The 24,484-nt window shown below is 33.0% G+C and overlaps 1 protein-coding gene across 6 annotated transcripts in view; it reads right to left on the bottom strand.

The window, feature by feature from the left end:
• RIMS2 (regulating synaptic membrane exocytosis 2) overlaps window positions 1-24,484 on the bottom strand; it is a 618,814-nt gene that overhangs the window by 447,484 nt on the left and 146,846 nt on the right. For all 6 annotated transcript variants that reach the window (XM_058564761.1, XM_058564763.1, XM_058564762.1 and 3 more), the window contains one exon: window positions 23,415-23,625. In XM_058564761.1, the coding sequence (XP_058420744.1) occupies window positions 23,415-23,625 (211 nt within the window). The remainder of the gene's footprint in view (window positions 1-23,414; window positions 23,626-24,484) is intronic.

The raw sequence follows: 24,484 nt of genomic DNA, 5'->3' as shown, positions 1-24,484 counted from the left end.
TGTAAGTTACACTTCAATTTTTTTTTAAGGAAATAAAAGAGAATAGCCAGGAAATTTTTGAAAAGAAAAGAAGAGCAATGTGAGGAAACTAGCTCCAGTGATGTAACAATGGAGGAGTGCAGGGATTTGATGTAATCTGCCCCAACGGGGAGGAGTATTTTATCATCAAATGGTTTAGACTGCCTGCATTTAGAGATAATAATAAGCAGGTCAATTTTTAGTTAGTTTTATTATTTTTTTTTAATATTCTCTACAGACAATACATCCCCCCTCCCCATTTTGCCCATAGCCAGGGTAGCCCACTCCCACCACCACTCCCTAATATGCCACTGAGCAGCACTACAAGGTACTAGTAACACATATTAAAAAGATACAGTCATTAAACTATGTAGTAGTTGGTACCAGCTCAAGAATAGAAAAATCAATGTGCAGATTAAAGAGATCAGAAATGGACCACAACAAGTATGGGAATTACATATGCAAAAAAAGTGGCTGTGCACATTAGTGAATGAATTATTGAGGGCCGGCCCCCTGGCTTAGCGGTTAAGTGCATGCGCCGCGGGTTTGGATCCCGGGCGCGCACTGACGCACCGCTTCTCCAGCCATGCTGAGGCCGCGTCCCACATACAGCAACCAGAAGGATGTGCAACTATCACATACAACTGTCTACTGGGGCTTTGGGGGGAAAAAAAAAGGAGGAGGATTGGCAATAGATGTTAGCTCAGAGCTGGTCTTCCTCAGCAAAAAACAGGAGGATTGGCATGGATGTTAGCTCAGGGCTGATCTTTCTCACCACAAAAAAAAAAAAAAAAAAAAGAATTATTCAATAAATAGCATTATGACAAATGGTAACAATATGAAATAAAGTTGGATCTGTACCTTATAACCTACACCAAAATATATTCTGAATAAGTCAAAGTCCTAAATATTCTAAAAAATTGAATACCCCCCCAAAAAAGTCATGATAGAATATGGAAGAATTTGTTTTTGTAATCTTTGAGTAAACGTTTTATTATGTGTGATATAAAATCCAGATGCTAAAAAAGACTGATAAATTTGACTAAAGGGCAATTAAACATTCTTACCTATAAATAAATAAATAAAAGAAAAAGAAAAATGAATACGTGGGATATTTGCAGCATATGTCATAAAGAATTATATTCTTTAACACATAAAGGACTCTAATACACTAATACACTAAAACACTAATACAAATGAGCACAGAATAATACAGAGTAAGAAAAATGCAAGCCCCTACATGATAAGGAAAAACATGAAATCAGAACTAAAGTCTCTCATTACTAAAGGAATAGAATTTTGATTAAAGGGAATCTATGAAGCAGTCACTTGAACTTTTAGTAAATGCCTCATCAGTTACAAAGATCCCTTATTTGAACTCATTAGACTAAAATCAAATACGTCACTTCAAATTGGATTTTCCTCTACTCTACTTCCATCATGGGTTTCATCCTCCCTATGTTTCCTGACACTTAGTATCAAAGAAGAAAACAGCTTTCAGATGTACTACAGAACCCGTCTTTATCTTTAAAAATATAAATCCCATCTCTACATTTGTATATACTTTAAGTTTTTAGAAACATTTAAAACAAGATTTTGAAAATAAACACATGACATCATAAAACATAGTTTTTATGAAATGATTTTCATAAGAACATGTTTTTATGAAAAAATATGTTTATAATAGCAAAAGGCTAACAGTGATGGTTCATAAATTTTACTTATCATTTAAGACAAATTACTTTGCAGTGAACTTGCTAAACAAACTGTTTCTAAATGGTCATGTGGAAAAATAAACATGCAAAATTATCATAAAAGTTTTGAAAAGGGAGTGCAACTATGGAGATTTTTCTTTCCTTTTCTGCCTTATTCTAGCCCCTTTGTTCTCCAACTCACCGTTTAAAAATATAGTGAAACTTCTAGTGCTTGATAAAGCATCTTGCTTCAATGAGAACATATTAATAAAAGTACTTTTGATGATTTCAGAACCTGAACACAATGCAAAGCTTTGTTCCTCTTTGAAAGCATGAACAGACAGTACAAATAAAAGGATACACAAATGGATTCTAAACATGAAAAGATGTTCAACGTCAGTCATAGTTAAGATAATTGCAAATTAAAATTATAATGAAATTGGTAAAGATAAAAAAGTTGGATACATTGTGTTTTCAAGGATGTGGAAACAAGCATTCTCACATGCTGTTAGTGGAAATATAAATTATTACAACCGTTAGAGAGAGCAATTTGGCACACTGATCAAAATTTGAAGTTGTGCAATTCCACCTCAAGGAATTTATCCTACAGGTTTACTTGCAGATATGCAATGTAACATATGACAAACATATGTTTATAACAGCAAAAGACTAGGTATAATCTGGTTAAATAAATTGTGGCATATCCATACAAGGTAATAATGAATTCATTGAGATAAATGTGACAATTCTATATCAATATAGAAAAATTCCCAAGACATACAAGTAAGAAATAAAATTAAAGTGCAAAACATTTGTGTAAAAACTGTACATCTATATAATATCTCTCAGAATATATAAAAGAAAATGATAACTGGTTGCCTGTGGGGAAAAGAACTGAGGAACTGGGAAAATGGGGGACTGAAGGCCAGGGATGGAGAAGAAACTTGGTTTTCACTATATATACTTTTGTATCTTTTGAATTTTGTACCACGTCCCTATATTACCCACCCAAATACATAATAATCGTCCTTAAAATAAGTATAAATATTTTGTATATACTCCAACATGGCAGTGATGAAGAACTATATTCTAGAGAGACATAGGAATTGGAGGATAGGATGGGACCAGAGCAAGAAGTTAAGGGAACTGAAAGTGCCATTTGGATGGAGGGGCATTGAGAGCAGAGACTGCTATAAGAGAAGAAGAAAATGGAGAGAGGGATCATGAAAATAAGAAATGAACTTATTCTGCCAGGGATGAGGACTCACAAACAGCTCCATACAAAAAAGAACTGGACCATAACAAGTTCTCTCCTGGCTCTGTCCTGGTCAGACAAATTAAACCAAGGCCTTGGAGAGATCAAGCAGAGCCAACAGGGGAAGAATAAATCCAGGAACTGTTAGATCACCACTGGACCCAACGACTAAGAGCATCATAGGACAATCACCAAGCCAATACCATATATTGTTCTATTTTATCTTTTCTGTTAAAATATAATAAATTCTCTTGTTCATTTTTGGAACATGATGGTGGGTTATACTTTCCTTTTCAGCACTTAGGAAAGAGCGTCCCCAGAGTTGTGAGGAAGGAATCAATAATCAAACACAACAATCCCACGAGTTGTATACTTATTTATCATCTCCTTTTTAGAGAAAAGGAAAGTGAGGCTTAAAGTGATAGTGTAATTGGCCCAAATACTATAGTTAGCAAAGTGATAGAGCCTGACTTCAAACTCAGGCATTCTGAGAGCCGAGTTTGTGTTCCTAACCATTTCATGTTGCATCCCACCTCAGCCCCTATTAGGCCTTCTCCCACAGCTGACTGTTAGATGGAAGTTGTCATGAGAATGAAATGAAATAATACATGTTAAAAAGTTTATGACAGTGCTCTTTACATATAATGATTGTTTAATAAATGTTAGGTGTCATTATTAATAAACATCTCTTTCTTGGCTTCCTAAAAACTCTTTCAACTCACTATCGCCACAATTAAAATCACTGCCTTCCCTCCCTGCCTCAAATATGCCCTCTATCTTCCATATGCTGGCTTCAGCATAAATATCCTCACTCAATGCAAAAATCTAGTCGTCATCCCAGCTCTTTATTCAACCACCAAACTTCTCAGTTTTAACTCTCAACTCTCAAATCTATGACCCATACAACCACTGACACTTTCTCCTGTTTCAGGAGCTCATAAACTCTCACCTGTGACGTTTAGTACAATAGTCCCTCCTTATCCATGGTTTTGCCTTCCACGGTTTCATTTACCCATGGTTAATCATGGTCCGAAAATATTAAATGAAAAACTCCAGATATAAACAATTCATAAGTTTTAAATTGTGTGCCATTTTTATTTTTTATTTATTTTTTTTCGTTGAGGAAGATTGTCCCTGAGCTAACTATCTGTGCCAATCTTCCTCTATTTTGTATGTGGGACGCCACCACAGCATGGCTTGATGAGCAGTGTGTAGGTCCACACCCGGGATCCAAACCCGCGAACCCAAGGCACCAAAGCCAAGCAGGCGAACTTAACCACTACGCTACTGGGCCGGCCCCCAAATTGCATGCCATTCTGAGTAGTGTGATGAAATCTCCCAGTGTCCCACTCCATCCTGCCCAGGACATGAATCACCCCTTTGTCCAGGCAACCACACTGTATATGCTACCTTCCCACTAGTCACTTAGTAGCCATCTTGGTTATCTGATGACTATTGCAGTATCCCAGTGCTTGTGTTCAAGTAACCCTTATTTTACTCAATAATGGCCACAAAGTGCAAGAGTAGTGATGCTGGCAATTTGAATACACCAAAGAGAAGCCGTAAAGTGCTTCTAGTGAAAAGGTAAAAGTTCTTGACTCAATAAGGAAAGAAAAAAATCATATGCTAAGGTTGCTAAGATCTACGATAACTTTTATTACAGTATATTGTTATAATTGTTCTATTTTATTATTAGTTATTGTTGTTAATCTCTTACTGTGCCTAATTTATAAATTAAACTTTATTGTAGGCATGTATGTATAGGAAACAACATAGTATATACAGGGTTCAGTACCTATCCACAGTTTCAGGCATCCACTAGGGGTCTTGGTACATCCCCGCAGATAACGGGGGACTACTGTAGTTATGGGAATCCCATAGAGGATAAATAAATAGATCTCATTTTCAATTATAGATTGGATGGAATAGTATATACAACTGGAATAACTTGATCAAAGCAAGTTATCCAAAAGATGGAAAAGTAGCAATATATAATCAAAATGTGTGACCTGTCCCTGCTCTCAAGAAGTTAGCTATGCTGCATCGTACTTTGTAGTCTCTCCAACTTCCTCTGAACTCTATCGTAGCCAAACTGATAGTCATTTTAAATCAGTTCTTATTAGTAACACAAACTTCTATAAAACTTCAACATATTATCTTTATCATTATTTTCACTTGTCGTATATTTTTTATAATTTCCTTGTAGGATATTTCATTTTACAGATATTTTATTTCACAGAATTTTCACAGTGTGAGTTTTTAATCCATTTTTATAAGAGACAAATCAGATTTTCAAAGTTCACTTGTGCGTTTACTCAAAATATGCAAATAACCAGGTGATTGATTTTTAAAATGATAAATTTTCACCAAACTTAGAAGGTATAATATATTCAAACAAATATTCAGCAGTCCCTCTCTGTCTTTTGATTTACTCAAAACTCTTCCTGCCTTCTAGATGTATTTCCTTCTGTATTCTTTTTGAATGGTATGTTGTCTAAATAATATATGCAAAATACTTCTATACTGCTGACAAGAAACTCTGGATGTGTGTATTGTTTTCCTACTAAACAATGTAAGAATTCTGGCCTTTGTCAGCCTCATAATAAAAGAGGCAGAATAGTAGTAGTAGTATTTAAACTTGTGATTTTATTATAAGAGTTGGCCCTGACAGAGCTGTTATATTCAGTTTCTAGAACAATTTTACTAAGGTCATATACATGTTACCGTATTATTAAATAGAAATGCAAAAGCAAATACATTAATCTACCACTGTTAAGAGAGTATTTACCGGAATGCAGCTCCACACACCTAATACCCAGATGAAATGGAACAATCAAACATACTTTAATTTGAAAATGCTTTTAAGTCTATGCTAAATTGCAACTCCGTATGAGAACAGTGGGTAACTAGATAAACACATAGGGTACAGAAGCCTGAATAATGCGCTTAAATCAGAAAAAGCATCAGATTGCAGTGAAAACAAAGAGCATCTTGCTCTGAACATCATAGCTGCAGCTGCAACTCAACAGATAACCTTAACCTTTATGCTTCTGAAATGTGAGAAATACTATAGGTCATATATCATCCTTCCACACCTTTCATTTCGATAACAAACCATTCGTAACATTATTTTTTCACAATAAAAGTTAATAACCTGTCAATAACAAGTAAAATTTTTATTTATTATTGTCTCAAGAGATACTGTCATCCTAAGAGAACTAATAACTGTTGTAAAAAGAGAGAGGAATAATTTAAGATCCTCATTAAAGTGGTCTTTGTATAAATAGATAATATTGTCTCTAGAAAGTGAAATGAGCATCATTTTGTTCCCAAAACTATAATTTCACTATGTTCTCACTAGATATGAGCAGGTCAGTACTTACCAAAAGATGAACAGTAAAATATATGTTCTAATCTACAGGAAATAATTTACCATGAAAGTTTAGCTTACTTATTTGTTCCACACATCCTAAAAAGTCTGAGAAACATCCAAATTACATAAAAAATAACTCAATCCCCTTTGCTTTGATTCTACATGAAATAGAATATATTCATATTTAAGGAAATATTCAATCTCTAAGACCAACATATTCATATTAATTTACTGTCTGCAACCTCAGGTAATTTTTAGGTAATATATGAGCAGATGTGTTAAGCGATCCTAATTCTTCAAACATGTATAGAGACAAAAGCAGACGGATGAGTATCTGGGCAATGATCCAAACATGCACTTCTTTATTCCACTTCTATATTTCTGAATATAGAAATACTCAGAACAGCTCTAGATGTTTGTATGGTTTCCCTCCTGCACACTGCATCTCCACTAATATTTCCTTTAGGAATGCTTTTGGCTATAAGCGACAGAAAATCTGACTACTAGTGGCAGAAACAAATTGGGGCTGGGTATTTTTCTCACACTGGAGAAAGGTTTCTGATGGTTTTGAATCAGTGGCTCAACAATGTCATGACTAATGACTCAAATATTCTTGGCTCTTCCCTCATCCTCACAAATGGCTGGTGAAGCTCAAGACATCACTTTTGCATTAAAAGGCAGTGCCAGTTACGTCTTTGTTTTTTATCATGACTTCCTAGAAGCTCTCATAAATTTTTTTACAACTCATTTGCTAGAACTGTGTCACAGAGCCATTCTCGGTTGCAAGGAAAGCTAAACAATTTTATATTTTTCAAGTCCCTCTATTGGGAATTGCAAGAGAGAAGGAAGTTGGAAACCATTGTTAGGATAGCCATTGAAAAGGGTCTAGAACAGTCTGCCCTTTCAACTACTCAACATTCCATATATATATTTTACATGTAACACATTCACTCCCTCCCTGAGGGAGATAATCCCAAAGTCCCATCTAGTTATAAAATCTAGCTCTGAATCTAGGTTCTCCGAGGTAGAGCAACTCCTTCCACCATTGCTGCGTGTGGATCATTGTGAACCACTGACCTATACACTGAAAGACAAGTTATCTGTTCCTAGTACACCTAAGACACAATGATAGAGAAAGAACAGGGTAACTGCAACAAAAACTCTCATTCAAAAACAGGAAGAATGAGAAATACACAGTGGCCAACTGTCCATAGCACACAACAATCCCTACATGAACAATACCTTAATTTCCTTGGTTATCCTATCTGGCAGCCCCTGATTAAGCCATCTAGGATGTTCTCCCTTGACTGTTGTCATTCATATTCCCTGGTTCTGCCCTTCGGGAGGATGTCCCTTGTTCATTATCCTCCTTGGCTATATATGAGATTGGCATTAGCAGGTGTACCCTTCTTGCGTTCTGTACAGCTTTTATCTCCACTGCTATTATACACATCATACTGCTACTATGAGCGTAGGGTATTGCCTTAGAGGTTGAATAGTCAGAATGTTTGCTATCCAGGCTTGGGGTTTCTTTAGCCACCAGCCACACATGGCTATTTAAATTTAATTAGAATTAAAAATTCAATTCTTCAGTCACACTAGCCACATTTTAAATGTTCAATAGCTACATGTGACTAGAGCCTACTGTACTGGATGGTGAAGATATAAAACATTTTCATCATTGGTGAAAGTTCCATTGAACAGTGCTTCATAAAGAGTGTCATAAAAAGGCCTGTTGAATTTTATTTGTAATGTTCCAAATACATATAAAATTAGCATACTTTTATCTGTCAGTCAAGCCATGGTTTAAAATATAGACTGTCACATTATGAAATCTTGTCAATACATGAAAGTCATTTCTATAGTTGAGTTATCACTAAGTGTCTCATCTCCAGGATATGTGTCAGAATTCATTATGAAAACTATAAACAATAATCAAATCATTACGTATCCTGTGTTAATTGTGGATACAAAAGTAGCACTAGAGATTCTAAAGGCTTTGAATTGCCTGAATTACACTACTTGAATTGCCTGAATTACATTACTTAGCTAATAAAGTTGGCTGGTAGAAAGCTGGTAGGTTTTCTAGGGAACCTGCCCTGAATTGAGGATGATGCACAGTCTGGGACATGTCTACAGTAATTGACCTGAACATCTTCAAAACTGCCTTGACCGTTTAGTAGAATTCCTATACGTAAAAAAAAAAAAAGAAGAAAAAGAAGAAGGTAATCACAGTATCTTTTCTTCTGCTCAGAGATTTTATTCTAAACCAACATCAATATTTGCCAACACCTACATTATCCCCAACCTAGTAACTGAAGAGAATACATAGGTTCCAACTGGCAAAAAAGAAGGCACTCTTTAGAAGATCTCAGCTAAAGGATGTTCTCTTTGGGTTTTATGCCAATTTAATTTGGAAAACTTGAAAAGACCTCAAGTTTTAGTCTGACTCATCAGAAAGAATCAGAATAGAAGGATTTTATCTATGTTTGCAGGATGTCATCAGTCTCCAGAGCGGATTCAAACCCAAATCACTTCTAACGGCAGACATTAGCAGATTATTAAAACCTAGCCTATAGTCAAATTCTATATAACTGAGTATTTTTAAATTATAAATATACGTAATATTCAACATGAGAATATAAGATAGACATCTTACCAATCTATAAAACGTATTATTAAGAAAAACAAAAATATATTAAATACTTAAAGCAATTGTAAATATATACTTCGGAAAATCCACGTTCAATGTTATTGTGACTCGTTATTACAAAGATAGAATCTTTATACTAACTCTTTTAAAGAGTTAAGTTTCTTTTAAAAACTCTGACCATTACAATGATGAATTTAGGGAAATAAAATAAGATTAAAGGAATCTTATCACACTAAGAAACTCTATAAGATCCCCTTTAAAAAAAAAAAATTCTAAAGAGGCAAGCCTCTTTAAGAATCGAATAATCAAATTTTCATCTATAATATAATAAAATGTAAGTGTTTTTCAGTAAAATCAGATAGCATGCTTAAAATATATCTTAATGTTTAGCAATTATCATGCACTACAACTGTAACAAAACACTTAGAGGAATATAAATTAAATACAACTATAAAATTAAAATTAGCAATAACAATAAGAAAAAAAATATTAGACAGAAAAAAGACTCTAACCACTTTGTCCTCCTGGTGTGAATATCCACGAAAGCAAGTTAGAAAAGACAGAAAAGACAAAACAAAAAGAAATAATTAATTCCATTCTTAAAACAAATAAGAGTTTTTAAGAGTTTATTAGTGGAATAAAAATTCTGAAAAAGTCTAAATTACATTTTGACTGAAATATAAACCTTTTAAGAGAAAAATTTTTTTCATACATTTCAAGCAAGAGCATGCTATGTGCAAGAATATATTAAAATATATGAACAGAATAATTTCTATAAAAGCCATTAAATACCCAAACATCAGAAAAAGGAGAACTCTCTTTCTACCATAAAATCCTAATTAAACATTCAATTAACTCAAAGTGAGAAAGTGAAAAATGTTAATGAAAAAAGCTTTTATGTACAAAGACAATAAAACACAGCATCACTGTTTATCTTAATTTCATCATATACTATCAAAAGTAGACAAAATGTAATTTAATATGAATTATGCATATTGCTTCTAAAAGTTATTTCTGTCCTATTAATTTAGAAGTCTTCTGAACTTTATAGCTAAAAAGAAAAAATTTAATTAGAAAAAGCCATTAAAGATAAAATATTATTGATAACAACTGGTAATTTTGGGTCATAGTTTCCCAATACTATAAATGTCGAAAAATAAGACACATGATTTGGTCAAGAGAACATACTTAGATATGCTAAAATTAAAAATTGTTGCATTTCTCTTTACTTAAATATAAACTATTGATAATAATAGTAAAAATGATAATGTAATAATGATCTGATATACTATAAGAAATTAAAAATTTAAATCATGTGTTTTGAGGTATCACTGTTTCTCTAAAATATGGGTGGCAATACATAATACTTGTAACTAAGAGGGAGGATTTTGCAATTAGACAGACTTATCTTAAAATTACACCTTTTTTAAATAAGACTTTTAGCTGTATATCTTGTGCAATTTTCTTAAGCTCTCTAAGTCTTTACTTCCTTATCTGAAAAACGGAATTATTTACTTTATAAGGCTTTCTGAGAATTAAATAAAATAACATGAAAAGCTCTCAATACAGTGCCTGGCACATAGTTCTATATCTATTAACACATAGGATATTGCATAGAAGGGATAGGACTGCACCCTTTGCATTACTGTGTTCTTGACTGTTTCATTTGTTACAAATGTTAAAACTAAAGATCATATAAAAGCTATTGTACACAGTCAAGGACATCTATTGCCAATCATTTAGTCCAACAAAAATCATTTATGGAGCACTCATTACATGGGTATCAGGCACTAGACCACATTTCTGAGACGTAAAAAATGAGTAAGACAGCTCCTGCCATCAAGGAACTCACTAAATGTAGTGAGAGAAAATATAAACAAATCACTGCAGAACACAGAGATGTTATGAAACTAAGAGCATAACAAGGACTATGGAAACACAAATGATTACGGAGATAACAGGACTTAATTTTCTGAGATGTAAGCAGGTCTTCAAAGAATAATGAAGAGAATGTCAGCCAGACCAGTGAGGGAGAAGATTTTATGCAAAGAAAATGAAATATGCGAAAAGCACAAACAAGACTGGCATATTTGAAATACAAATAGTTGGAAATGACTGGATTATAACTGATAAGCTTGAACTAAAGTCTCCACGGTTAATGACATTAATATCTAGCAAAAACTTAGAAGCTAATACTTTCACAAGATAACTCACATTGAGGAAATTTTAAAAAAAGAAAGAAACAAAATGAAGTCATAACTAATGAATTTGCTAATAGTTAATCCCTCTTAACAGATAAAACAAGTTCAATTTTAGCTATAACATATACATGAAAAACTTAGCTATAATATATATATGAAATATTACTGCCATCATATCTTTATTATCTTTCAATACGAATAAAAAACACAAGATCTATCATATGATTTATAAATAAGGTATAGTCTTATTAGCTACTATTTATTGAGCGTTTACCATGTTACAATGTGCAGACTGATTGGCAGGGGATAAGTCTGGAAAAAGGGAGAACAATTAGGAAGTTGTCGCAACATTTTGAGTAAGAAACAAATGTGAGAGTGGTATGAACTACCGTAGTAGCAAGAGGAATGGAGAGAAGTAGATTGATTTAGGACATATTGAGAGAACCAAACAAGAGGAGTTAAGGCTCCTTAAGACTTGACTGAGGAAGAGGAAGAGTAGAGGAGGACTTCCAGAGTCTGGCTTGGGCAACTGGGAGGATAAGAGTACAATTTTTTGAAAGAAAAAAACACATCAGAAGCAAATTCAGGGAAAAAGAATGAATCGGGGTATAGACAAGGTGAATTTGAGGTGCCTAATAATACATCTAGAGATTTTCAGTAAGCAGCTGTATAGGTGAATCTGGAGCTCCAAAGAATAAATTGGCTAGTGAAATCAAATCTGTAAGTCATCAGCATATATACAGTATTTGAAGCTATAGGAGTGAATAAACTCTCCCAAGTAAATCATTAAAGGAAAAGCGAAGAATGAGGATGATGACCTCTAATCAAAATGGTTCTTCCCTTTGAACTGGCAAGTCTTCCAAAGAAAAGAAACTTAAAAGGATTGGCTATGTCTTCTAAACAGATTTTAGTAATAAAATTAAGTCAGAAGTTTCACTGTATTTGTCAAAAGTGATAATAATCTCACTAATAATCAAACTGGAATTGAGTTGCTTGAAAATCAAAGGTAATATATAAACATAAAATACTATCAAGGACTTTAAGACAAAGACTGATTAAAAGCTCATATGAAATATAAAAAATAACCTGCTATAGAGAAATATTTTTATTTTAATCATATGGATAATTTGGATTTAAAATGTTCTTTAAAAGTGAATTTTCACCTGAATCATTCGGATATTTACTTCAGCTTTACACTTGGTGTTTAAAAAAATGACTAAATGATTCAATTCAAAGATTAAAGATTAAAATTGCTTTATATATTTTACATACGTATTCATTATGGCAGACTCAGTTTTTGTATGCAATAAGGAATACCCAACCCAATCTACAAATACGATTATCTAACTGATTAAGAAAACATATGTGAAAGCATCTCTCACGGTACCTGACATATATAGTAGATAAGAAGAAATCTAGTAGCATAAAAGTTATTGCAAAACACTTTTATAGCACTCACTGTGTGCCAGGTGTATGTCTAAGTGCTTCACAAATATTAATTCATTTTATATTCACATTAACCTTGTGAGATAGGTACTATTATTATTTCTTTTACAGATGAAGAAACTGAAGCAGAGAGATTAAGCATCTTGTACAAGGTCACATAGCTAGTAAGTGATAAACCTGGAAATCAAACTTAGTCTCACTTCAGAACTTGTGCTGGAGCCACTACACAATGCTGCCTCTATATAATGCCAGTGTCCTCGGTCGGCTTTATACATCTTTTCTATAATTTAATTGATCAATTATTTTAGGTCATAATTACTAGACTTGAAAACTCTAGTAATAGAGTATGTCCAAAAGTATTTATTAAAAATTTAATAGTACAAATATATACATCTAAAATTTCTTTTAAATAGTTATTAAAAATTTATTTTATTTTATTTTCTAAAATAATTTTATACTCACCATTTTTTCCTTATAATCAACTCTCAATTAATAATAATAAAATGTTGAGAGCCAGCCCTGATGGCCTAGAGGTTAAAGTTCAGCACTCTCACTGCTCCAGTGACCCAGGGTTCACTGGCCAGTTGCAGACAGACACAACCCATCTGTCAGTTGCCATGCTGTGGCGGTGGCTCACATAGAAGAACTAGAACAAGTTACTTCTAGGATATACAACCATGCACTGGGGCTTTGGGGAGGGAAAAAAAATAGTAAATGCTGTTATTATCATTAAAAATAAATAAATAAAGGAATAATGTTGAGTACTAGACTGAAGTCTATAGAATCCATTGAGGCACAAAGGAATGAGTGGTTAATGCAAATGGGGTACCCAAAGAAAGCATCATGGAGGAGACGATGCTTAAATCCAGAAAAAAGAGTAAGTGTTCATCAAGTGGGTAAGGGTTGTGGGTAGGGATGGGGTCTAGGGGGAAGCTACTTCAAATTAAAGTAGCAGGGTAAGCAAAAGCATAAGAGATAATAGGCAGTGATAATTTAAAAGAAGTGCAAGTAGTATACTTTGGTTGGGGCATACAGAATGGAGTGAAGCTTCTGTCTCGAGTTATGCAGGGAATAAATCACAGGAAAGGGCTCTTTATGCCATTAGAAACTTCACTCAGGAGATAAGGAGTCACTGAATAGTTTTTAAGCAGAAGATAAAATAATCAGGTTTGCATTTTATAAATATCACTATAGCAGCATATGATGGATGTGTCTGAGGAATCGAGACTGGAGCACAGAGACCAGTTAGGAGACTAACGTTAGTCTAGGTGCTGGAAGATGAGAGCCTAAATAGGACAGCAATTAGTAGTTTATTTACATAGAGAGGAAATGAGAAAATTAAAAAATTGTGGGGAAAGAGTGGTGAAGGACAGAAACCTGAGGTGACTCCTGGCTTTCTGGTTTAGGTGACAGAGTAGATAGTGGTGCCATTCAAAAGGTTGAAAATTACAGGAGGAGTAGATCTAGGGTTGTTTCAGAAATAAAAAATACATAGTCTGTTCTGGCTTAAGTGAAATTCAGTGGTATTCTAATATATTTATTAAAAGGGAGTTACAAAGACAAGACTTCAAAAGAAGAATCTTATGTCTTTTTTTAATTGAGCCATTTATTTATTTATTTGGAAATACAGAAAACTGCATGTATCTGTGTATACAATTTTATGAGTTTGAACATATGCATACATCCATGAAACCATCACCACAATCAAGGTAACAGACATACCTGTCACTTCCAAAGTTTCCTTGTGTCCTCTTAACGTTCTATTCTTTTTAGGGATGAGAATAATTTTTTAACTTAAGAAAAAATTGCTTCAGGTAAGAGTTCATTTATTTTTTTGCTTCTGTTTGAAGTTAAATATTTTTATTAGGAATGCTTGAAAGGGAATTGGGTACTCCATTTAAAAACGGCAAAGGAATTCATGACTATGTCTAACCCTCCTCTCACATCTGGCCTGCATCCCATTTCCTTTGTGCTGCCCTGCTACTGTCTGTTTTACCACGCTGCAGTTTTGGTGATATCCTGAGTTCCCTTATTTATTAAACTATTATATAGTCTCCTATTACAATTAGAATTCATTGTTGATGCTATTATTAATCTTCCCCATATATGCTAGGTAAAATCTATTTAATCTGGTGGTCATCTTATCCACTGACAAGGAGCTCTCTTTATCTATAGATGAGGACATTAGGTACTGAGCAGTATCCTTGCCACCAAGAGGTTAGGAGCAAGTAGATACCAAAGGCAACTTTCAAATGCACATATGCCAATAACCAAGCATACCTTGCATCTGCTATATATCAGTAGTCTACAAATATTTTTTCTTTTCTCTAAAATAAATCTCTAGAACCAGGTACCTCTCACACATTTTTAAGATAGCATTTAAATTTTAAGTTTAAATAGTTGTAAAGGATACATTTTCAGATATATTGTGTATTGTAGGTGTGCTTTAATTATATTTTTATCAAATCTTGGAGCTGCAGATTTATCTCATTAAATATATGGAAAATGTCTACTATATAACCTGTTTGACAAAGCAGTCCACATTGTCAAACCATCAGACAAATCTGACTTTCTATCAAAAAGAGTCCAACTTCATTTTTAAATTCATATAAATGTGTTATTATGAGTCACCACGAAAATCATCTCACGTCTAAATTCTAATTCTAAGAAAGAGAGATGAGGCACCAGAGTCTTGCCAGAAGTCTGTTGCTTTAATGAAATAAGGTGCGGCCCCCTTCTATATTTCTTACAAAACTTCTCACAGCTTTGCCCTCATGGAACTCTCCCTTAGGACAATGCATTCCTGAATTGTCACTTTGTCTGGTGCCCCAGAGGTTTTTACATCCCCAGGCAATATATTATATAAAGACTAGAGTCAGATTAGGTGGGGTTGAGAAGCATGCTCTTCTTTCAAAGACTAGAAGGGCAATTGTAAAAGTGAGTTGGAAAAGAAAAATTCACAAAACAGAAAAGTATTCTCAGGTAGATTAATTTTAAGAAAAAATGAAGGAATACACATGGAAATCTTTGTCCTTGAAGTTATTCACATCCATCTACTCTCCAGAAAGCCTTCCTTCCACAGCAGGGGTACACTACCTCACTTTCAAGACCACTGCCATATACTTCAGAGTATAAAGAGCCTATAGAATCATCCAGAGATTCTTAAAGAAAAACAACCCCAAATTGGTAGCTACAATAGTATTTGTAAGCTTACTTACTCTGTAGGTAACATTACCCACAGTGAATTATGCTATACAGGCGATGAAAGTGGGGGCTGAACCAGGTGAAAACTATATAAAAGATGCACTATGGAGAGGGAGTTAGCTCATGTAAATTTGGTGAAAATGTTTTCCTTTATGCTTGATTTGAAACGTTATTTTGCCTCCTTCCACAATGCTGATATGTACTATGAGGTATAAAATGTCCTAAGACTCTGCAGGTTAGACTGTTTCTCACCGTCACTACATTATCGTGCACCATTAGGGAGGTTGACATCAATGAGGGGAAACAATTCTTTCTTCCTTTTAAATCCCACAAATGTTTTCTAATAATATTCTCACACATTCTAGGTCATTCAGCCTAAAGATTTGAAATTGAGGATTCACCTGATACAAATATTTGCTTAATGGTGGTCCTATAAATTACATAATTCTGATAAGCTTGCCTGCTTTACTTATTCCTCAAATTCCTATGAACACAGTTTTCTAAAATAGTAATGCCCTCAACACTCCCATGTTATACAACTGTGGGATGAGATCAAAACCAAAGCTTAACACACAATATCCTAGATATAGCAACATAGAATTAATGAAGCTTCTCAGTTCCTTTTTAAAAATTATTTAAGCAGTAGAAATATTTGGCTATATGAATATACTTTCAAGTACTTCAAGAATTAAATGAATACTCTAGTGTTAATTTAAAAATCATAAAATTTTTAAATTAATCATAAAATCAAACTCAGAAGAGACCTTATAAATTATTTAGACTGATGCTTTCATTTTACAGATTTTAAAACAGAAGCACTAAGACATGAAGCGACGTGTTAAACAAAAGTCACACAATACCAAGACAGAAACAAAACTTAGTTCTCCTAACTGTCTCAACTTATGCCACCCTCTTGCTAGACATTGTCGAATTTTTCCTGATATAATGGTATGTAGTAATTCTATGAAGTCTAAAAGAAAATTCGTATATAATATGCTTGCCTTGGGTGTATAGGAACTAATTGTATTGCACTAGCACACTAGCTATAGATTTGTTGGCAATCACAGTGAGTTGAAATTTAAAAAAAAAAAAAAAAGAACTGCCTAGAGGATTGCAGAAATACTCTAATCATTATTTTATCTCTCAGTGCACAATTTAAATACTAACCATTAAAACCACTCCTATAAATGATACTTAATGACTTGGTTATACAGTAGGATGTCTATATTATTCCATTCTTACCATCTGATATACTGAACTCATACATATCAATATATTTTAAGGGACTTACTTAAGGATCACTTTCTTTTATAACCATTCTAAAGCTATAATTCATTCTGCTTCAAATCTGATAATTTATAGCGAAAAAATCCACATCTGTTACGTCTGTAAATTAAACAACACAATTCTGAAAAATATATATTCTTTATTTTTTCAAATTATATTACCTGTTAAGCAGATGGTAATCTATTTTTCCCACCAAAAAGTAAAAGAAACAAAAAATTAATGTTGCCACACTCTGAAGCTTAAAATAATCCTTATTGTAAATTACCTTTAATGTCTTTCCTACTAGAGTCACCATTCTATGGTTACAAAATAATTTGTCCCTTATAAAGTCATTAGTTTTAAATTTAACTAAATATATAGCTTTAATTTATTAAAGGATATCATCTTAAAAGGAAATAAATGAAACCAATATATCATAAAATCAACTGGTAATTCCACATGTCCTACACTTCATTTATTCTCTCTGTATCCTAAAAGTACCTCAAAAGAGTTAATTAATTGTTAAGGATGGCTCCACATGAAAGAGCCTCAAAATTAAAACAAAAGCTTATTTTATCTTATTCTCTTAAGAGATTACTAAAATAATTTAAAATAGTTTTATAATTAAATTTGAAGCTATAAAATATTTGTATTCTCATTATTTAACTTCATAAAAATTTCACTGAGCTTAATCTTTTGGGTCTATGATAAATCAAAAAATGTATTCAGCATCTGAGAGCAAAAGCCTGTTTCTATTACATAGGCAATTGAGAATATATAGGATTGTTCACTTTGAAAAGGGAAATTGAACTCAATGCTCTTTTCATTTAGAAAACAATCTTTATATATATATCAGACAAAGGAACGCTTTCCCAAGTAAATTATGAATGAAAATATTAAAAAAATACTAATAAAAGAAATCCAGGACTATATTCCTTGAGCTAAAATTTAGATTATTTTTTCTTATGTTTTCTTCCCCTAGCACTTACATCAGATCTAAGAAAAGATATAAGAAGAATGAAGAAGTACTCCCTGTGGTTCCTTCCTTCTTCCACAAACCATCCCCATCAGGCTAATCCACAACATACAGAGCTTTATAGTTGATTACAACACAACAGATTTTTCAAAGAGTATTCCAAATTTTCACTATACTTAATTTATTGACTAAAACTTTGCTCAGCATAAAGGGACCATATGTTAGAAACCAGAAAATATATTTTCAAGAAAACTATAATCAGATGTCATTAGAGACTTCTGTTTGTGGCCTAAATGGGGTAGCAAGGACTAGATTTCTCCACCTGCCTGAAACAAACAAACAAACAAACATAAAATAGACAAAATATATGAAAGGATGGTTTTCAAGACAGTGGACATCAGGCAAAAAAGGACAGTGACAGCTGAAATATGGGAAACAAACTAGATAAGCTATACAACTGTCCCAGCTTACTGCTTTGAGAGGCTTTCCAGGCAACAGAACAATACAGAGGAGCTTGGCAGACATCCTGAGTTGAAGAGAACAAACTGAGAGTCTGAGGAGGCCAACACAGCTAGATTTCATAGGACAAGAGATCAGAGAAGAGAAAGCAGTACAGAGAGAGAACCCCAAACATCTGCAGAGAGTCCCTTCAAGCATTCAGCTTCGTAATGATCAGTGAGCACACATGTGAGAAAATACCCAGGAGAGGGGAAAAAACTCTGAAAGGATTAGAGAGAACAGTGGATGTTCCCACCAGCAAGACTGGAAAAACTCATGATTCACAGGGCATTGGTTAAAGTACTCAAGAAAGTCTTGCCTCAGTAGAAGAGAACAATTACTGCTGAACTGGACACTGTTGCAGAACCACCTAACAAATCATAAAAGCAAGATGCAAAAGTATTAAATTGTTTCCATGTAACTTAACTGCATTCCCAGAATAAAGCTCAAGAAGAGTTATAGGAAAGCAAAAATATCCAGCACCCAACAAAGTAAAATTTACAATGCTTGGCATCCAACATAAGATACCAGCCATGTAAAGAGTCAGGAAAACACATACCATAATGAGAATAATCAATCAAAACCACCCAAAACTAACAGAAATGGTGGATTAGCACAGGAGGACATCAAAACAGTTATTACAGAGTGTGTATTCTACATGTTCAAAAAGTTAAGTAGATCACGGGAGATATGAAAAAGTCCAAAATTGGAATCCTAGACACAAAAATTATAATGTCTGAGATGAAAAAATACACTCAATGGTATTAACAGCAGATTTGACATTGCAGAAGAAAAGATTAGTAAACTTGAAGGCATAGCAATAAAATGTATACAAAATGAAAAATAGGGAGAAAAATAAAATTCAGTTTAATGAAAAGAACATAAGTGAGCTGTAGGACAACTAATGTATGGGTAACAGGAATCCCTGAAGAAGAAGAGAGAGAGGATGGGTCACTAAAAATATTTGGAGAAATAATAGCCAAAATTTTCAAAAACCCTATGAAAACTATAAACATACAGATCCAAAAGCTCAAAAAATCTCCAAACACAAGAAACATGAAGAAAAATATGCCAAGAAACATCATAATTAAATTGCACAGAACCAGTGACAAAAAGAATATCTTAAAAGCAGTCAGACAAAAAAGACACATTATATACAGAGAAACAAAGATGAGAATGGTATTACACTTCTATTTGGAAATAGTGAAAGTGAGAAGGCAGTGAAGCAACATCCTTAAAATACTGAAAGAAAATAACTGTCAACCTAGAATTTTACACCCAACAAAAGTATCATTTAAAAAAACAAAGGCAAAATTTTCAGCAAAAGAAGTTGAAAGCATTCATCACCAGCAGACCCACACTAAGAAAAATACTGAAGGAAATCCTTCAGGCAGATAAAATATGACACCAGATAAAAATATAGATCTACAAAAAGAAATGAATGGTACCAGAAATGGTAATGACAAGAGTAAATATACAATATTTCTTTTATTATTTAAAACTCCTTAAAAGATAAACTTTTTAAACAAAAAAGAATAACACTGTATTGTGGGGTTTATAAAATAGGTAAAAGTAAAATACATGACACCAATAACATAAAGTCCAGAAAGGTAGAAATAAAAATACACTAGTGTAAGGTTCTTATACTATACTATACACAAAACATTATAATATCAGTTAAGGTTGACTATGATAATTTAAAGATGCATACTACAAATCCTGAAGCAATTAACAAAATAACAACAAAGCTACAAAACAGTCAACAAAGCTAATGAGCCAACAAAGGACATAAAACTGTGTCACAAAGAAACACTGATCAATCCAAAAGAAGACTAAAAAAGAAACAAAGATCAGATGGTACAAGTAGGGAAAAAAAACAATATAATCAAACCTAACCATATCAATAATGACATTGATAATTGTCAATGTAAATTGTCTAAACACTCCAATTAAAAGGCAGAGATTGTCAGACTAGATAACAAACCAAGTCCCAATTATATGTTGCCTATAAGAAAAGTACTTTAAATACGAAGATACAAATTAGTTTAAAGTAAAAGAAAGAAAACATAAACTATGTTAATACTACCCAATAATACATTGGAGTCGCTATATTAAGATTAGACAAAGTGGATTTCAGCGCAAAGAATATTACCAGGAATAAGGAAAGTCACTTAATAATTATAAAGGGGCCAATTAATTAATAGGACATAATAATCTTAAATGTTTATGCAGCTAAAAATACAGCTAAAACTACATAAAACAAAAACTGATAGAATTGCAAGGAGAAATAGACAAATTCGAGTACAGTTGTATATTTCAACACTCCTCTCTTCATAACTGATAGAACAGTTGGGCAGAAAATCAACAAGGATACTGTAGACTTGAACAATTCTATTAACCAACTTGACCCAATGGACATTTACAAAGACTCTGTCAAAAAACAGCTGAATATACATCCTTTTCAAGTACACACAGAACATTTACCAAAATAAGCCATATTCTGGGCCGTATAATAAGTATCAACACATTTCAAAGGATTCAAAGCATACAAAATATATCTAGGACCACAACAGAGTTAAATTAAAAATCATTAACAGAACGATCTCTGGAAATCCCCCAATACATGCAAAATAAATAACATACTTCTAAATTATTCATGGGTCAAAGAAGAAAAGGAAAATTAGAAAGTATTTTTAACTGAATGAAATTGAAAAGACAACATATCAGAATTTTGGGGATGTCACTGAAGCTATACTTAGGGGGAACTGACAGAATGTGATGTTCATGTTAGAAAAGAAGAAACATCTCAAAGCAATGACCTCAGCTTCCACCTAAAGAAACCAGAAAAAGAAGAGAAAATTAAACTTAAAGTAAGTAGAAGAAAAAAATAATAAAGATTAAGGACGAAATCAACAATAGAGAAAATCAATGAAACAAAAAACTGGTTCTTTGAGAAGATCAGTAAAATGGATAAATATCCAGCCAGACTGAGCAGGGAAAAAGACAGAAGACACAAATTACCAATATCAGGAATGAAAGAGGTGGCATCACTACAGATTCTACAGATATTAAAAGAATGATAATGGAATACTATAAACAAGTTAATGCCAATAAATTCTACAACTTAATGAGGAACTCGACAAATTCCTTGAAAGACACAAACTACCAAAGCTCATTTAAGAAAAAACAGATAACCTGAATAACCCTATATTTATTAAAGAAGTTGAAACTGTACCTAAAAACCTTCCCAAAAAATAAAACTGCATGCCCAGATGGCTTCACTGGTAAAATCTATAAAACATTAAAGGATAAATAATACCAACTCTACAGCAACTCTTCTAAAACATTGGAAGGGAGGAAATACTTCCCAGTTCATTCTATCAGGCCAGCATTACTCTGATACTAAAACCAAAGAAAGGTATTACAAGAAAACAAAACTACATATACCAACCGTCACAAACATAGAAGCAAAAATTGTAAACAAAATTTTATCAAATCAAACCCATTGAAATATAAAAGGGATAATCCATAGTTACCAAATGGGGTTTATTTGGAACACAGAGTTGGTTTAACATTTCAAAATCAATCATTGTAGTTCACCATATTAACAAAGAAAGAAAAAAAACGATCAATCTCAAAATCAAAAGATGGATAAAGAGTATTTGGCGAAATCCAACATCTATTCCTGATGTTAAAAAAAAACTTCCAGCAAATTAGGAATAGATAGCATCTATGAAAAGCTGACAGCTAACATAACACTTAATAGTGAAAGACTGAATGCTTTCTCCTTAAGATCAAGAACAAAACAGGAATGTCTGCTTTCACCTTTTCTATTTAGAATTGTACTGGAGTTTCTAGCCAATGCAACTAGTCAAGGAAAAGGAAAATAATCACGTAAGCCAGGGGGAAAGATTAGGAAAAATAAAGGAAAGTTATTAGTTCCAAGCAAAAAAAAACAATAAAAAAAGGGGAATAATGAGAAAATGGAGAAATAAAATCACACAGAAGAACAAATTACCATAAGGATGTCTAAGTAACATATATAAAGACGTCAGCTTCCTACTTTAAAGTAAGTAAAGAACTAGTAACAAAATACTAGTGAAGAGATAAATGCAAATTTTAAAGAACTTACCGAGACAAACACTTTAAAATACTGCTTTTGCTAATTTCAACAGAGCATTCTTTGGGTAGCACTAACATATTCCCTAAAGTGGACAGAATCTAGTAAAGGTGTGAATATTGAAACACATCCTTAACATTTCTTCTTTAAATTCCATAGTCTAATGTTAATTTAATTAATGTTAAAAACAAAAATAAAGGGTAATGCAGCTTCTAAAGCTATAACTATGACACAGAATCTCAAAGCTAGAAAAAGCCTCTTTCAAAAGGTAACGAAACAGGGGCCAAAGGAAGAGCAGATCTACAAAGTTTGTACAACTATGTGTAGTAATAGGAAAAGCTGTGTCTCGATTCTAACATTAATCAGTTGTGCGACTTTAAGAATGAACTTTAGTGTCTCTGGATCTGAGTTTTTTACACCTGTAAAATAAAGGAGTTAGACCAGTTGATCTCTAAATTCTCTTCATCATCTTTGAAAGTATAAGATCCTCTGATTCTAAACAGTCATAAGCTAAAGGACATAAACAATGAGATAAATATCTTTTTAAGTCAGAGGAAAAAATTTTAAATTTCTTTTATCTAAAATGAAGACACTAGAGAAGGGTTTTTCTCATTGATTAACCTGAATATTAATTTCAGTTGTTTCCTTCATTTTATTCACAGTAAAGTTTAACTATCAAAGAATCATTATATGTAATTTTCATTCTGTACCTTGTTTGAGCGTAATGACACTCGACCTCCACAACGAGCACAGAACTTTGTTTGGCAATATGAACAATTATGGCCACATCCATCAGCAAACTTTGTTTTGTGGCAGATACCACAGGTTGGGGCATCACCCTTCTGTTCTTGCTGCTGCTGTGATTCGTCTCCCATCTTCTTTACCTGTTCCTTATACATTTCGAACTGCTGATGAAGTTTTCTGCAGAGAAAACAGATAAGAAAAATTTGATTTCCTGATGGTCTCAAAAATAATAATTACCACAATTTATAGACACGATTTCATATCCAAAAAATCCATAGGATCAGAATAAAGAATAAAAATTTAATTTTCTGATTTTAGAATAAAATCTAATATGGCATATCACATCATAAAAGTATTACAACTAATTCTGCCTTCTAATATACATGTTAATTTAAGAACCAATTAATATAATGTATGTTTATAGAGATATTTCTTTGAGTTATAACTATAAAATTTCTACCTACCATTTGCAGTATATTTTCAATTATATGCCCTAAAATATCTACAATATTATTTTTCCACAGTTTAGCTTCAGGAATAGGCTGAGCTAATTTGGCTTACAGCGAAGCCAAAACCTATGAACTTCAAAGCACTGAGACAGAATCTCAACTGGAGTGATCTTAAGGATCCAAACAGAGGGAAAAACACTGGATGAGTGCTCTTACCAATTGCTTAAATCTGTTCAACAGTCTGGGCATTAGCTGGCTGCAAAAACATTGTGAAATATTAGGAGCCTACCAAACAAGGTTGTACAAATAGAAGGCCAAGTTTTACTTTAAAAATAAAATAAAAGGATAAGAAAAAAGATGCCTAGAAAAGAGTTTTATTTACTCTAGTTAAAAATAAAAAGTGATAAAACTTTTCACTTCCGTTGCCTTTATAAGAAAAATCTAAAATATTTTAAAACTATAATTAGTTCAGCTTAGGACTTACAAAGCTGTAAATAATGTTACTCCCATCCTAAAAACGAAAAAAGTCTAAACAATTTACAAAAGCATAACTTTCTGGAGCCCATCAGAAAGTTGAGGTTATAAGG

This window comes from Diceros bicornis, chromosome 21, assembly GCF_020826845.1.
Source record: "Diceros bicornis minor isolate mBicDic1 chromosome 21, mDicBic1.mat.cur, whole genome shotgun sequence".
In the NCBI taxonomy this organism is placed as follows: Eukaryota; Metazoa; Chordata; class Mammalia; order Perissodactyla; family Rhinocerotidae; genus Diceros; species Diceros bicornis.
Note: the sequence above shows the minus strand (reverse complement) of the source record. Positions and strands in the feature narration are given on the sequence as shown.